This window comes from Scyliorhinus torazame, chromosome 21 (assembly GCF_047496885.1).
Source record: "Scyliorhinus torazame isolate Kashiwa2021f chromosome 21, sScyTor2.1, whole genome shotgun sequence".
Classification (NCBI taxonomy): Eukaryota; Metazoa; Chordata; class Chondrichthyes; order Carcharhiniformes; family Scyliorhinidae; genus Scyliorhinus; species Scyliorhinus torazame.
In genome coordinates, this window is record NC_092727.1 from 70,373,686 (window position 1) to 70,391,219 (window position 17,534).

Genomic DNA, 17,534 nt, shown 5'->3' on the forward strand with positions numbered 1-17,534 from the left:
TCACTATCATCCAACTGTACATTTCCCTTTACGTCTGCCAATTTTAACTGACTGTCATGTTTCATGGCCATTTTCTGAAGTTCAAACTCTCCCTCTTTATCTTTTTCCCTGATCTGTATCTCCCTTTCTCTTTCTTTTTGTTCTGCTAGGGCTATTCTTTCTGTTTTTCTTTCTTCTCTCTCTTTTTCCTCTCTCTCTCTCTTTCGTATTCAAGCTGCTTTAATTCTTTTCCATGTTCCATTTGTTTAATTTGTAACTGAATTTTTGCCATTTCCAATGAGTCAGACTGTATCTCAGGTAACTTTAAATGCTTAACCACCGCCATAATTACCTCATCTTTTTGCATTTTGTCAGGTAATGTTAACTGCAATGTTTTTGCCAAATCTAACAGCCTGCTTTTAGTCTCTGTCCGTAAGGTACTCCGTGTGACCGTCTCCACCCCCATAAACATCAGAGCCTCTGAAAGAGCCATTGTCTACAACACACTCCCCACTTAAACTAAAATACCACACTTAAAAAGCAATCACAATATGCTCACCCCTCACTGTCCTTAAGTTCACAAAGCCAATCCAATAGATAGACTTTTATCCAAGGCGAGCCCCTAATTTGTTATGGGCCAGGGTTTAGGGAACCCCAAAGTGTATCATGGAGATCACCTGACCCACAACATTTACTAGATTGTGGTATGGGGAGCACACGGCCCACCCTACAGGTGTGGTATAGCAGAAATAGAAAAGTATTTTTTTTAAAGCAAAACTCAAGTTAACCTTTGTAACATACAGTGAACATCTTAGCAACCATCAATTCAAATACAACCCTCAAAGAATACAACACTAAGTAATCCTTAATAACTTCCCAAACAACATCCAGAAGACAGAAGAAACATCTTTTAACAGAAGCACATTAGGTTTACATTCACTACTGAGAACATTTATAATTCTGAATTCACCAAATGATCAAGAGATAGTCTTTTGATGGCAGAGAGAACAGCAGTGCACCTGCTTGGTCTGGCTATAGCTCCAACACTGAAAACGAAACTAAAACACACCATGCAGCAAACAGCCGAAAAGGAAAGTGAAAAGCTGACAGATAGCCCACTCTGACATCACTGCAGTAATAAACACCCATTTTTTTAAAGTACTCTCACTACAGATACTTATATACACACCCATTTATAAACACCCATTTCTTAAAGGTACTCTCACATGACGTAGGGTAAGAGATAACTAATCAAGGTGGATAAATGGGGAATGGTAGAACAAACTCTAGGGGCTGAATGCCTCTGTTCATGTTCCAATGCTTCACTCCACATTTTAATGATATTACAGGGATGTGATCAGGCACAAAATACATCCACGGTTTTATTTAATTGCTGTTAGTTTTTTGTGGACAACAATCACTCATCTAGTTGGACCATATGTAAGAAAGCCAGTCGCTGCTGTTGTTGTACAGGTGAAACACAAGGCTATTACCTGAAACAGCAGAGTTCCACAAACTGCCTAGGGATGAACAGCCAACTCCTCTTTTCTGGAAGTGCTCAGCGTCTGTGTAGAGAGTGCTAATCTTTCAGATCAATGATCTTTCATCAGAACTGGGACAAGTTTGAGATGTTATAGGTTTTGAGGGGTGGGTCAAGGACGAAAGGACAGTCTGTGCTAGGGTGAAAGTCAGGAGAGATTGAATGATGGAAGAGTTAGTATCCCAGGGGCAAAAGGAATGGAAATGGGGCAAGAAAGTAAACTAAAAATTTGTGCTGAGGGCAGATGCACTGCTACCTGAAAAACCCAAAACAAGCAAAGAAATATTTCCATGTCATTTCAGGGGATGTAGCCCTTGTCCTTTGACCTCCTCTCCCTTCACCGTCCAAATCCCAAATGCTCCTTCCAGGTGAAGGTGACTTACGTCTACTTCTTTCAATCTAGCCTACTATCCGCTGCTCACAGTGTGCCCTTCTGTGCACTGTGGAGGCCAAACGTACATTGGGTAACCACTTGCCGACTCTGTTCTATCCACAACCATGATCCCGAGTTTATGATGGCCTGTCATTTTAATGCTCCACCTTGCTCTCACGCTGACATCTCTGTCCGCGGCCTGCTGCGCTGTTCCGGTGAAGCTCAACGTAAGCTTTCACTTCGGCACTTCACAGCCTTCTGGATTCAAGGTTGAGTTCAATAATTTCAGTCCGTAGACTCTGTCCTTATTTTGTTTCCTTCTCTTTGCTCGTTTCAGTTTTTTGAATCTAAGTTGCATCTTCTGTCAGTCTTTTTGAGCCTTCCATGAAAAGGGAAAGATATTGGCCAAAATTCTCTGTTGCTTGCTGATGGTGGGATTCTTGGTCCCGCCAGTAGCTCACCCTTCGTCCGTGGATTTCCCAGCGGCGTGGGGTGACTTCAATGAGAAACCCCACTGACAGCGAACGGCTTGTGCCTCCCACCGCCGAGAAACACGCAGCTGGGAGGCCGGAGAATCTCACCCAACATCTCAGAACCCAAACTGACCTCCCACAATATCATGTATAAAGTCACATTAGATGGCCACTAACATCATGCATTGATTATTATAGTCTGATATCTATACCCTGTAATGCACAGTCCACTGTTATGTAGCTAATATGATTATCACACCCTCAAATGTACCCAGTCCTCAGTTACCACTGTTAATGTTTTTTGAGAATAGAATCATAGAAGTTTACAGCATGGAAACAGGCCCTTCGGCCCAACTTGTCCATGCCGCCCAATTTTTACCAGTAAGCTACTCCCAATTGCCCGCATTTGGCCCGTAACCCTCTATACCCAGCTTTCCCATATAACTGTCAAATGCTCTTGAAAAGACAAAATTATACCCGCTTCGATGACTGCCTCTGGCAGCTCATTCCAAACACTCACCACCTTCTATGTGAAAAAACTGCTCCTCTGGATCCTTTTGTATCTCTCGCCTCTCACCTTAAACCTATGCCTTCTAGTTTTAGATTCCCCTACCTTTGGGAAAAGATGTTGACTATCTACCTCATCTATGCCCCTAATTATTTTATAGACCTCTTTAAGATCACCCCTCAGCCTCCTACGCTCCAGGGAAAAAAGTGAAGCTGAGTCCATAAAAGATAAGCCATGATCTCATTGAATGGCGGAGCAGGCTCGAAGGGCCAGATGGCCTACTCCTGCTCCTCGTTCTTATGTTCTTATATCCAGCCTCTCCTGATAACTCAAGCCATCAAGTCCCAGTAGCATCCTAGTAAATCTTTAATCTGTCCTTACCTGGTCTGGCCTACATCTGAATCCAGACCCACAGCAGTGTGGTTGACTCTTAACTGCCCTCTGAAATGGCCCTAGCAATGCACTCATTAATATTTGCGAAGACAGTTCTCACCCACCTTCTCTGTAACGGTCGGCCCATCTGTCTCGTCAGGTTTACACCGGCTATCAGAGATTAAAAATTTGGCCTATAGTAACCCATCCAGACAAGAGGCAATATTGATTCAGTTCAAACCTAATTTATTTTTATCAGTATTTGTGGAACTGGACTGCTGTTAGTTCTGAATACCAGTATTTTAGCATGATGAGTTAGTAAGGATAGGCACTGATTACCATACGTCACAAAGGGTGAGTGCTAGGACCCTGTGGCATTTCCTGACGGCTGGCCTCTATCCAGGGATAGGATTGTGTATATAAGCAGGCTGGGAGCAGGGAGAGAGTTCAATCCCGGATCTCTAACTTGCAGCAACAACACGTATAGGTACAAAGAGAGCAAAGATGAGCGTGAGTTTCGAGTCAATGCAGACCTCGTCTTACAGAAGGCGTTTTGGGGGTCTCACAGTTCCTTCAAGCAGATACAGCTACACAAAGAGGTACCAAATAATGCAACATCTTTTTCTGCAGTCTTGCTTGTAACCTGCGCAAAAGCTCCCACGATGGGACAGACAGGCATAAATTGCTGGAATTTTGTTGTAACTGTGTGACTGGAGGTGAGAGCTACACCTTCAGATGCAGATGCAGACACATCTGGAGTTACTAGTCAGCTGTCACCTCGATGGATCCACCTGAGTGGATTCAGAGTTGCTGAAGGTTCCTGGTTGTACAGTATCTGAACTAGTTTAGAAATATTGTAAGTTCTGATTTTGCTTGCCTGAATAGGGTCGAACTGATTTGCATGTTCAATGTATAATAATTTTATTACTCTATACATGCTTTACATTCCGTGCACAGTTTCTGGACTATTTAAGAACTGGTCCAGGCTCTGGTACAGTCTGTGAACCTGTTTGTACCCACTGAGGTTCTGTGTTGATTCATGGTTCTCTTCAGACCCGCTGATTAATTGTTGATAAACTTGTTCTTCATTTAACAGTGTCTTTATTAACCCAACTGTTCGCACAGGGCTGGAAATCAGCACTGTCAACTTCGGCAGAGAGTGAGGAATATCAGTACAGGAGGTGAGAGAGGCAGAGGAGTGTCACAATACAGGGGTGGGGGTGGGCAGGGGGAGAGGAGATGTCAGCATGGTAGGGGGAGAGGGGTGTCACTGGGATGGGAGAGAACAGAGGGTTGAGTACAGGGGTGGGGAACAAGAGAGAGGTTATCGGTAAGGAGGGGAGTGAGAAAGGAGTCACAGTGCAGGAGGGGAGAGAGAGGGCTTTCAGTTCAGGGGTTCCAGAGGGGAGTGTCAGCGCAGAGAGAGAGAGAGCAGTTCTCAGCATGGGAGGAAGAGAGAGAGACAGAGAAGGTCTCATACCAGGGGCGAGAGAGGGAGAGAGAGAGTGTCACAGTATTTCACAGATGGAAGGATGCATTCTTTTTTTATTCAGTCTTTCAGACACTCTTTTGAAGCGTACATCGAGTGGCAGGCACGCCCACACCCCTCCTCCACCCATCAGACCATAACCCACCCTCCCCACCCCTCAGTCTGTCTGCTCCAATTGGTGGGACAGAATTTGAAGGAAATGGCACCCCCTAGTGCATCCTGAAAGTATTTCTGTTCTAACAAAAACTTTCACCATTGAGTGAATTGACGTGCCCTGGAAATATTATTGTAAACATCAGCAACATTTAACATTCACTGAATGGGTTTCAAAGTGCTGGAAAAAGGGAAAGGTGGGGGTGGGATAGGAGAAAGAGAGGGATGGATGAAAGGTAATATGGAGAAAAAAAGACGGGTGGTATAGTGGTAGCACTGCTGCCTCATAGCGCCAGCGACCTGGGTTTGATTCTGGCCTTGGGTGACTCCCTGTGTGGAGTATGCACGTTTTCTCTGTGTCTGCGTGGGTTTCCTCCAGGTGCTCTGGTATCATAGCGTTCAATTCTGGTCGCCACACTACCAGAAGGATGTGGAGGCTTTGGAGAGGGTGCAGAAGAGATTTACCAGAATGTTGCCTGGTATGGAGGGCATTAGCTATGAGGAGTGGTTGAATAAACTCGGTTTATTCTCACTGGAACAAAGGAGGTTGAGGGACGACCTGATAGAGGTATACAAAATTATGAGGGGCATAGACAGAGTGGATAGTCAGAGGCTTTTCCCCAGGGTAGAGGGGTCAATTGCTAGGGGGCATAGGTTTAAGGTGCGAGGGGCGCCTTAAGAGTAGATGTACGAGGCAAGTTTTTTACACAGAGGGTAGTGGGTGTCTGGAACTCGCTACCGGAGGAGATGGTGGAAGCAGGGACGATAGTGACATTTAAGGGGCATCTTGACAAATACATGAATAGGATGGGAATAGAAGGATACGGACCCAGGAAGTGTAGAAGATTGTAGTTTAGTCGGGCAGCATGGTCGGCACGGGCTTGGAGGGCCGAAGGACCTGTTCCTGTGCTGTACTTTTCTTTGTTCTTTGTTCTTTGTTCTTTGTTCTATCCTCCCATAATCCAAAAATGTGCAGATTGGGTGGATTGGCCATGCTAAATTGCCCCTTAGTGTCCAAGGATGTGTACGTTAGGTGGTGTTTACGAGGATAGGGTGGGGGAGTGGGCCTAGGTAGTGCGCTGTTTCAGAGGGTCGGTGCTGACTCGATGGGCTGAATGGCCTCCTTCTGCACTGTAGGAATTCTATGTGCTCTAAGACAGTTGGAGAGGGGCATCAAAGAGAGAGGGATAACAGAAGAAGAGGGAGATGGGCAGAAGGAAGGGAAACAATGGGAAATGACAGAGGGAGGCCAAGAGATAGCGAGGGAAATCAAAAGGACGGAGGTGGGGAGAGGAAAGCACGACAGATGGGAGAAGGGGGCAGGGTAATAGGGATAGAAGACGGGGAAGAGAGAATGGACCAAGAGAGTGCAGGGATACTGGGGAGAGATGTAGAGAGAGGGGGGTGGACTGGAAGAGCTGCTTAGTCATTGGATGATTCAAATCTGGAGTAACCCTTTTGGTTACCCTTTTGCTGTCAATTCTCAACCTCAAAATGAACAGAATAAGATTGGAAAGCGTAAGTCAGGACCAAATCAAGTGGATGTAAATGATCCCTTGGCATTATTTCAAAATACAGCAGGGGAGTTAGCTTCTACCCAGTGTCCTGGCCAATATAATTCCCTCAATCAACACCGTTATCATAGTGCTGTCTGTGGGAGCTGCCATGTTCCCTACATTCTAACAGCGATTCCATCTCAAAACTACTTCCTTGACTGTTATGTCCTGAATTTGTGAAAGGTATGAGTTAATGTAATTTTTCTCTGTCTATATTCCTCCCCGGAGAATTAGGCATTTGGATTTGAGAAGATTGCCTGGGGCTGATTCGTCAGAAAGTTATTGCACAGACAGCATTTGCAGCAGCTCCCTGGATTAAACACCCGCTCGGCTCACCACTGATTAATCTTCCTTTCAGTTAGGAACTAAATGTGAAAGAATGGAATAAATTAATGGTTGAGAGTGTCTGGAAAGTTCCATGATGGATTATGTATTATTTGCTACAGAAACAAAAGAAGAAGTAGCGAAGGAGTGAAGTTATTAACAAAGCTGATGGTTGCTTCAAATTTAGTTTCCCCAACTTTCTGACACAGGGGTTCACTGACGACACTTAAAACTGACAATAAAACCTGCAGGTTAGAGATGTCATGGTTGATACCTGGCCTGTGGAGTTGGCTAATCTTCGACAAGTGGTAATGGAGGCAAGGGACAGAACTTTCCGGTCCTTCCTGCCGGTGAGACCTTCCGGTCCTGCCGAAGACATCGCCCCCCCCCCCCCCCCTCACTCACAGCATGGGCGGGATTCTCCGACCCCCCGCTTGGAGAATCGCCGGGGGGCGAGTGAATCCCGTCCCGTCGCCCCGACGCCGGCTGCCAAATTCTCCGGCGCCCGGGTTTTGGCGGGGCCACTGGCAGCGGCCCCACGGGCGATTCTCCACCCCGCGATAGGCTGACTGAGCGGCCACCAGTTTTCGGCCGGACCCGCTGGCGTAAATCAAACCAGGTCCGTACCGGCGGGACCTGTCTCTACGGGCGGCCTGCAGAGTCCTTGGGGAGGGCGCGTGGGGATCTGGCCCCGGGAGGTGCCCCCATGGTGGCCTGGCCCGCGATCGGGATCCACCAATCCGCGGGCGGGCCTGTGCCGTGGGGGTACTCTTTCCCTCCGCGCCGGCTGCTGTCAACCTCCACCATGGCCGGCGCGGAGAAGAACCCCCTGCGCATGCGCTGGGATGATGCCAGCACACGCTGGCGCTCCCGCGCATGCGCCGGTCGGCGGAGGCCCTTCGGCGCCGGTTGGCGCGGCGCCAAGCCCTTCCACGCTGGCTGGCACGGCGCCAACCCCGTCGGCACCGGCATAGCCCCTGAAAGTGCGGAGGATTGCGCACCTTCCGGGCGGCCCGACGCCGGAGTGGTTCACGCCACTCCTCGGCGCTGGTACGGCCCGCCTCACCGGGTAGGGGAGAATCCCGCCCCATGTTCCCCGGCGGTGGGACAGGCAAACCTGGAAAAATGGCGGAGACATCGGCGGGACCAGAAGATCCCAGCAGGGGCCAATGACGGAAAACACACCGCAGAAGGGCCAGAAAATCTGGCCCGAGACCTTTGACCTCAGCACCCATGTGTCAGGGAGGGTCAGAAGCAGCCAGGGTTGCTCCCTGATGAGCTCAACGCTTCCTCCCTGATGAGATCAGCGCATTCTATGCCCGCTTTGAGCAAGAGGTCAGCAAGAGCGAGCCCTCCACCCCAGAAGCCGCGGTTGTATCTGAGATCACCACTGCAGACGTCAGAGCAGCCTTCTCGAAGGTCAACCCACGGAAAGCCACTGGCCCGGATGGGGTATCCGGACGAGCACTCAGGTCTTACGCGGATCAGCTGGCGGGGGTATTCACAGACATCTTCAACCTCACTTTACAACAATCTGAGGTCCCTATCTGCTTCAAGAAGACGACCATCATCCCTGTACCAAAAAAAAGTCAAGCAGCATTCCTTAATGACTATCATCCAGTGGCTCTGACATCCATCATCATGAAGTGCTTCAAAAGGTTAGTCATGGCACGAAACAACTCCAGCCTCCCAGATTGCCGTGATCCACTACAGTTTGCCTACCGCTGCAACAGGTCCACAGCATCTCCACGGCCCTGCACTCTACCCTGGAACACCTAGATAACAAAGACACCTGTATCAGACTCCTATTTATCGACTACAGCTCAGCCTTCAACACCATCATTCCTACGAAACTCATCTCCAAACTCCGTGGCCTTGGCCTCGGCTCCTCCCTCTGCGACTGGATCCTGAACTTTCTAACCCACAGGCCACAATCAGTAAAGATAGGCAACAGCACCTCATCCACGATCATCCTCAACACTGGTGTCCCACAAGGCTGTGTCCTCAGCCCCCTACTATACTCCTTATACATCTATGACTGTGTGGCCAAATTCCCCTCCAACTCGATTTTCAAATTTGCTGATGACACCACCGTAGTGGGTCGGATTTCAAACAATGACGAGACAGAGTGCAGGAATGAGATAGAGAATCTGGTGAACTGGTGCGACGACAATAATCTCTCCCTCAATGTCAACAAAATGAAGGAGATTGTCATCGACTTCAGGAAGCGTAGAGGAGAACATGCACCTGTCTACATCAATGGGAACGAAGTAGAAAGGGTTGAGGGCTTCAAGTTTTTAAGTGGACTGATCACCAACAGCCTGTCCTGGTTCCTCCATGCCGACACTATAGTTAAGAAAGCCCACCAACGACTCTACTTTCTCAGAAGACTAAGGAAATTTGGCATGTCAGCTACAACCCTCACCAACTTCTACAGATGCACCACAGAAAGCATTCTTTCTGGTTGTATCACAGCTTGGTATGGATCCTGCTCTGCCCAAGACCGCAGGAAACTACAGAAGGTCATGTATCAGACTCCTATTTATCGACTACAGCTCAGCCTTCAACACCATCATTCCTACGAAACTCATCTCCATCACGCAAACCAGCCTCCCATCCATTGACTCTACCTATAATTCCCGCTGCCTCAGAATGGCAGCCAGCATAATTAAGGACCCCACGCACCCTGGACATACTTCTTCCATCAGGAAAAAGATGCCAAAGTTTGAGGTCACGTACCAACCGACTCAAGAACAGCTTCTTTCCTACTGCCATCAGACTTTTGAATGGACCTACCTCATTTTGAGTTGATCTTTTCTCTACACCTTGCTATAACTGTAACATTATATTCTGCAGTCTCTCCTTCCTTCCCTATCTACGGTATGCATTGTTTGTACAGCATGCAAGAAACAATACTTTTCACTGTATACTAATACATGTGACAATAATAAATCAAATCAAAAAGGGTTGAAGTTCATGATCTCTTATTGTTTTCCATGATAATGAATGACGACATGGGGGTGACATAGGGGAGGCAGTGGCATAGGGTTATTGTCTCTGGACTAGTAATCCAGAGACCCAGGGTAATGCTCTGGGGACCTGGGTTTGAATCCCACCAGTGTAGATATTGGAATTTGAATTCGATAAAAATCTGGAATAAAAAGTCTGAAGGTGACCATGAAACCATTGTCGATTGTTGTAAAAACCCATCTGATTCACTAATGTCCTTTAGAGAAGGAAACCTGGTCTGGCCTACACGTGATTCCAGACACACAGCAACGTGGTTGATTCTTAAATGCCCTCAGTGATGGGCAATAAACACTGGCCCAGCCAGCGACACCCACATCCCATGAATGAATAAAATGATAAACGCCTCCCATGAACATGCCAGTCCTCACTCTCTAGCGACGCGAGGAATCGCTATTTCAATGGTGGTAGTTTGTTACAGATCACTCAGGGAATCCGAGTTGCCATGGCAACTCATACATGTGTAGTCTGGAGCTCTGGGCAGTGATGTGTTGGCTCCAACGTCTTCCCACCACAGGGCTGACCGGGATTCTCTCCCACTCTAACCGCCAGCCATTGGAGTGTGTTGGAAGGATTTGCAGGTTGACACTCAACTTGTCTGGCTGAGGGGCTGGTTTAGCACAGTGGGCTAAACAGCTGGTTTGTAATGCAGAATAATGCCGGCAGTGCAGGTTCAATTCCCGTACCGGCCTCCCCGAACAGACACCGGAATGTGGCTACTCGGGGCTTTTCACAGTAACTTCACTGAAACCTATTTGTGACAATTAGCGATTATTATTATTATTATTTTGTCTGGCTGTGTAATGAACACAAGCTATATCAGCATATGTTGCACAAGAAATAATCAAAGGGCAACAATTTAAGGTAAATGGCAAAAGAACCAAGCATGACACGAGGGAAAGCTTTTTAACACAGCGAGCGGTTGAGATCTGGAATGCTCTGCCTGACGTGTGGTGGCAGCAGATTCAAAAAGGGAAATTGGATAAGCTCCTGAAAAGATATCATGTGCGGGGCTATGAGGGGAGGGAGTTGAGCTCTTGGACACAATATGCTGAATGACCTCCTGCGATGTGAACATTCTATGATTCTGTAAGAACAGGGAGCAAGAATAAGCCAGTCAGTCTTTCAGACTTGCTTCACTATTCAATACGATTGTGGCCAACCTTTCTCAATTCCCCACCCCATAATCTCCATATTCCTGAAGCCCCTTAGCATTCAAAAATTGATCAATCTCCATCAATAATATGTCCGCCGACTAGACATCTACAACCCTATGGGGCACCTCAGCGTACAGTGACAACCACCAACGATACCCAGGCAAGATGTTCAAGATCTGGGTTCCGCAGCAGCTCCAATGCCACGGCGATCTCCGCGAAAACTGGTGGGCATTCCGGCAAAAGTTTGAAATTTTCCTGCTGGCAGCCGAACTAGAAGACCTGGCCGATCCTGAAAAGACAGAGCTTCTCCTCACCATCACCTCAACAGAGCCAAATGTTCCTTCGGCCAGACGGAACTCAAGTTCCTAGGGGACCACATCTCCCGGTTGGGTGTGCGACCGGATGCGGATGAGGTGGCAGCCATCACGGCCATGCAGAAGCCAGCGGATAAGAAGGCGGTCCTCCGATTTTTGGGCATGGTCAACTTCCTGGGGAAGTTCATCCCCAACCTCGCCTCCCATACCACAGCTCCCCGGAACCTGGTCAGGACAGACTTCCAATGGCTTCCCGCCCACGAGCACGAATTGGAGGAGCTTAAGACCAAGCTTACCATGGCCCCGGTATTGGCATTTTTTGATCCCACGAAGGAAACAAAAATTTCAATGAATGCATGCCAATCCGGTATTGGGGCGGTGCTCCTGCTCATCATGGGCCCCCGTTGCATATGCGTCACGTGCCATGACCCCCACGAAACAGCGCTACGCGCAGATTTAAAAGGAGTGCCTGGGCCTGTTGACTGGAGTCGACAAATTTCATGATTACGTGTACAGCCTCCCCCAATTCACTGTCGAGACCGACCATCGCCCGCTGGTCAACATTATACAAAAAGACATGAATGATATGACCCCTCGCCTCCAGCGCATTCTGCTTAAACTCTAGCGGTACGATTTCCAGCTTCTATACACCCCGTGCAAGGACCTGATCATAGCCGACGCTCTGTCCAGGGCAGTCAACACCCTGTGTGACCCAGAGGGGTTCGTCTGCCAGGTTCCCGTCCTCCAATCTGCCGGCCATGGATGAACGCCTTATCCACATTCGCCGCGAGACTGCGACTGACCCCCTACTACAGCGTGTCATGCGCCACATGACGGACGGGTGGCTCAAGGGCCAATGCCTGCAGTTCTACAATATCAGAGACGATCGTGCAGTAGTCGATGGTGTCCTCCTGAAGCTGGACCGCATCGTGATCCCGCACAGCATGCGCCAGCCCGTTTTGGAACAGCTACACGAGGGCCATCTTGGCGTGGAGAAGTGCCGACGGAGGGCCCGAGAGGTTTTGTACTGGCCCAGCATCAATGAGGACATCGCCAACACAGTGCTCAACTGCCCCACCTGTCAGCGGTTCCAGCCGGCCCAACCACGTGAGACCCTACAGCCCCATGAGTTGGCCACGTCCCCTTGGTCTAAGGTAGGTGTTGACCTGTTCCATGCGTTCGGCAGGGACTATGTTCTGATTGTAGACTATTTTCCGAACTACCCGGAGGTCGTACGCCTGCACGACATCACATCATCGGCGGTCATCGCCTGCAAGGAGACCTTTGCTCGTCACGGCATCCCACTCACTGTGATGTCGGACAATGGCCCCTGCTTCCCGAGCCAGGAATGGTCCAACTTTGCCAGCAGGTACAACTTTGTGCATGTGACATACAGTCGCCTGCATCCCCAATCCAATGGCAAAGCGGAAAAGGACGTCCACATCGTCAAACGGCTCCTCTGCAAGGCTGCCGATGCAGGATCCGACTTCTACCTCGCCTTGCTGGCCTATCGTTCGGCCCCACTCTCCACGGGCCTGTTGCCAGCCCAGCTGCTCATGGGTCGCACCCTCAGGACCACGGTGCCGTCCATTCACGTCCCCGACCTCGACCACGTTCCGGTCCTTCAGCGGATGCAACAGTCTCGTGCACAACACAAGGCGGCGCATGACGCTCGGGCGACTGATCTCCCTGCTCTGGCGCCGGATGACAACGTCCGCATCCATCTTCCGTAGGGTGGCTGGTCTGCAACTGCTGTGGTTCTTCGGCAGGTGTCTCCCAACTCGTTCCTGGTTCGTCTGCCAGATGGTTCCATTCGCCAACCTAATCGGCGTGCCCTTCGTCTCGTTCCATGCTCGCTACGTGAGCCTCCACCGGTGCCACGCCCTCTTGTTGTCCCCAACCTGGACTATGTGGAGATTCCGAATATTCTGCATCCTCCTCACTCTGCCGTGGCCCAGCCCATTCCTCAGCCAGTGGCTCCTGACCCACCCGTGAGGCGGTCAACCAGAATTCGTTGCCCACCTCAAAGACTTGACTTATGAGTTTTACAATGTTGGACTCTTTGATCTGTTCTGTTATCCTGTTTCATCGTTCCAGTAGTTTGTATATAATGTTCACTTCGTTGTTGGTGTGACACCCTATTTCTCTGCACCAGGCACCTTCCCATGTAAATAGATTAGCCTCATGTACATAGTCATGTAAATAACACGCACACACATAGTCAGGTGCATTCACTACACGATATTTATTGTCACGCAGGCACATGTTCTTTATATAAAAGGGGGGATGTCATAATATACACCAGTATATCATGGTGCAGACACACACACTGATGGACATGCAGTGGGACCAATCAACATACACAACACTGCAGCCAATCACCAGTGAGAGCACACGCACTATAAAGACAGGGGACAGGAGAGTTCCCGCTCATTCTAGTAGCAGCCAGCTTGGAGCGCAGTGCTCACAGCCTGTAACACAGACATTCACCATGTGCTGAGTGCATCACCTGGTTAGGACTAGGCAAGGGTCAACAGTTAAAGCTGTTGCATTTACCCACAGTTCAAGAATGTTAATATAGTTAACCTTATAATAAAATAGAGTTGCACCACTTCAAGTGTTGGTGACCTGCTTGTGATCCAGAACACCCAACACATCACCAGCCTCTGGCCTTCTCTTGTAGCCACAATATTTATCTGACTGTCCAACTTCTGGTTCATGGTAACCAATTGTATGTGGAACTGAACCCTGTATAATCATCAGTGAACATCCCCACTTCTGACCTTACAATGGAGGGAAAGTCAGTTGAAGTAGTGAAGATGGTTGACTCTAAAGCATAACTCTGAGGACCTCCTGCAGCTGTGTTCTGGGACTAAGATGATTGAAATCCAACAACCATCGTCCTTTGTGCTAGGTATGACTCCAGCCAGTGCCGAGTTTTCTCCCGATTCCCTTTGATTTCAATTTTGCTGGGGCTCCTTAATACCACACTTAGTCAAATGCTGCCCTGATATCAGGGGAAATCACTTTCAGCTCATCTCCAGAATTTGGCACTTTTGTCCATGTTTGGACCAAGGCTGTAATGAGATCAGGAGCAGAGTGGTTCTGGTAGAACCCAAACTGAGCGTCAGTGAGCAGATTACTGATGAGTTAGAGCCACTTGATAGCACTGTCAACCACACTCTCCATCACTTTACTGATGATCATGATTTGAAAGGTGGTGGGGAATGGATAATTGGCTGGTTCAATTGTATTCTGTTGTTTGTGGATAGGACGTACCTAGTCATTCTTCCACATTCTCAGGCAGATGCAGTTTGTGGCTTTACTTGAACGGCTTGGTTAGGGTCACAGCTAGTTCTGGAGCCTTCACAGCCTTCAATTCCGATCTTGGGTGACTATGTGGCGCTTGCACATTCTCCACATGTCTGCGTGGGTTTCTTCCGGGTGCTCCGGAGTCCTCCCACAATCCAAAGATGTGCAGGTTAGATGGGGTTACAGGGATAGGAGGGGAAAGTCAGCCATGCAGAATAGTACCAATGAATATTGTCTTCTCATATCATGTGGTTTTCACCAGAGCAGCTTTCAAACTTTCACTCCCCACAGTTTTATTGTGGGCAGATAGAAGTTTATGGGCATTTCATCCAAGCTGATGATGTGGCAGAATGGGTATTTTTACCACTGACTAATTGGTCAAATTATCAGAAATCAAAATAGCTTCACCGTCATCACAATTCAATGCGTATTTAAATTGGCCTAATTAAACCATGAGCCCAGCAAATAATTCAAAACAGCTGGTTGGTGTCACCTCTTTATGGAGTGACTGGTCATTTTGGCATCAAGCACTGTTGGTAGTCTCTAAGCGATCATTGTCTTCTGCAGCAACCCTATACACTTTCACTCCATAAAGCTTGACCAGACTAAGGGACAATTCTCCTAATTTTGCCACCAGCCAATGCAAGTGAGGAGAACTTTGCAAGCAAGGTTGATTAGTCTTGTTGTGCCTTTGTTGTTTCCAGTGCCTAGACCAGTGCCAGGTGGTCTATCCAGTTTTATTCATCTTAGACTTTTTAAATAAAAGTTAGGTACAACTGAGGGGCTTCCTGGGCCAATTCAGAAGGCAGATATTAATCAATTACACGGCTGTGGTCCTGGAGTCATACTTAAGCCTTTTTTTAAGATTTCCTTTCTTAAAAAATATTGGCGGTCCACATGGGATTTTATGACAATTGTTTAGTTTCATAATCATGATTATTGATTCTAGCTTTTTATTATAGATTTGTTTAAGTAACTGAACTTAAATTCCCACAAATGTCACAGTGGGATTTGAAGCCATATCTCAGGATTATTAATCTAGGTTTCTGGACTACTAACCCAGTAATGTGAACACTGATGGTATTCTGATTTGCTGTAATACAGTGAGTATATATAACCCACAGGTAGAGTTGGCGGAATATTGTGAGTATATATAACCCTGTGGCGGAGTTGCTGTAATACAGTGAGTATATATAACCCATAGGTAGATTTGGTGTAATATTGTGAGTATATAGCACCCATAGGCGGAGTTGCTGTAATACAGTGAGTATATATATCCCATTCAGGGAGTTTCTCTAATACAGTGTGGATATACATCACATAGGAAGTGTTGCTTTAATACAGTGAGTATATATAACACATAGAGGGAGTTACTACAAAACAGTGAGTATATATATCCCATACGGGAGTTGCGGTAATACAGTGAGTATATATTTCCCATAGGAGTAGTTGCTGTAATACAGTGCATATTTACATCACATAAGAAGTATTGCTTTAATACAGTGAGTATATATAACACATAGAGGGAGTTGTTACAATACTGTGAGTATATATGTCCCATCGGGGGATTTGCTGTAATGCAATGAGTATAAATATATATCCCATAGGGGAAGTTGCTGTATACAGTGAGTATACATATCCCATAGAGCGAGTTGCTGTAATACAGTGAGTATATATATCCCATAGGGAGAGTTGCTGTAATACAGTGAGTATATTATACCATCAAGGGAGTTGCTGTAATACAGCAAATATATATATCCCATATGGGGCGTTGTTGTAATACATTGAATATATGTCCCATTGAGGGAGTTGCTGTAATACAGTGAATATATACACCCTATTTAGGGAGTTGCTGTAATACAGTGAATATATATATCCATAGGGGCTATTGCTGTAATACATTGAGTATATATATCCCATAGGAAGAGTTGCTGTAATACAGTGAGTATATATATCCCATGGGGAGAGTTGTTGTTATACAATGAATATTTATATACCATAGAGGGAGTTGCTGTAATACAGTGAATATATACCTGAATATATTCACCTGAGGAAGGAGCAGCGCTCCGAAAGCTAGTGACATTGAAACAAACCTGTTGGACTTTAACCTGGTGTTGTAAGACTTCATACAGTGAATATATATACTCCATAGGGGGAGTTGCTGTAATACATTAAGTATATATACTCCATAGGGGAAGTTGCTGTAATACATTGAGTATATATGTCCCATAGGGGGAGTTGCTGAAATATGGTGAGTATATATATCCCATAGGGGGAGTTGCTGCAATACAATGAGTATCAATTCCAGCCCTACAGACCCCAGAGTCCCAACACAAGTAAATTAACCAATAATTTGTATATACTTTCTGAGATCTTTGACTCTTGGCTGCTCCAATGACTTACAGGCCGCAGGTTTGTCAGTGAAATACATCTATTTTTTTTTAAAAATAGAGATAATCGAATATTGGCCAGCCAATCTACTACTCCCCTTTTACCGTCCCGCCCTCTACCGAAACACACACAAGACAGACACACAGAGAGGGAGGGGAGGGAATAATAAGAAAATTAATTTGAAATGGAAGACGAGTGTCCTTACTTCGGATGTTGAAGCCGTTGCAGCAGGCAGTCCTCCCAGGGTACAGAGTGCTTGAAACAACCGGTTGGATCACTAACAAGGATCTTCTGGTATCACCATTCAGTCAGCACTTCCAGCTGTAGGATTCCCTCACAGCCTCAGGCCTGTGAAATTCTTCTTTGTTTCCAACTCCACCAGAATGACCCAACAGCCTTTATGCGATAAGAACAAAGTTTCCCATACAATGTTTTTTAAAAGGGGGTTTTAAGCTACTGACCCTGTTTTCTGCTGGTGATTTGCCTGGATTTCCTCTCCCCTCAAACCCAGTTCTCAGTCTGGGTTTTACACTTACTTGGTTTCCAGACTCACTAGAATGTCCTCC

The 17,534-nt window shown here is 47.2% G+C and overlaps 1 protein-coding gene across 1 annotated transcript in view; it reads left to right on the forward strand.

Annotated features, from left to right (window-relative positions):
• Positions 1-3,667: 3,667 nt before the first annotated feature.
• The window catches only part of gfap (glial fibrillary acidic protein), a 73,919-nt gene continuing 60,052 nt past the window's right edge, over positions 3,668-17,534 (forward strand). The window contains exon 1 of the mRNA XM_072486928.1: positions 3,668-3,844. Coding sequence (XP_072343029.1) covers positions 3,750-3,844 — 95 coding nt within the window. The 5' untranslated portion in view covers positions 3,668-3,749. The remainder of the gene's footprint in view (positions 3,845-17,534) is intronic.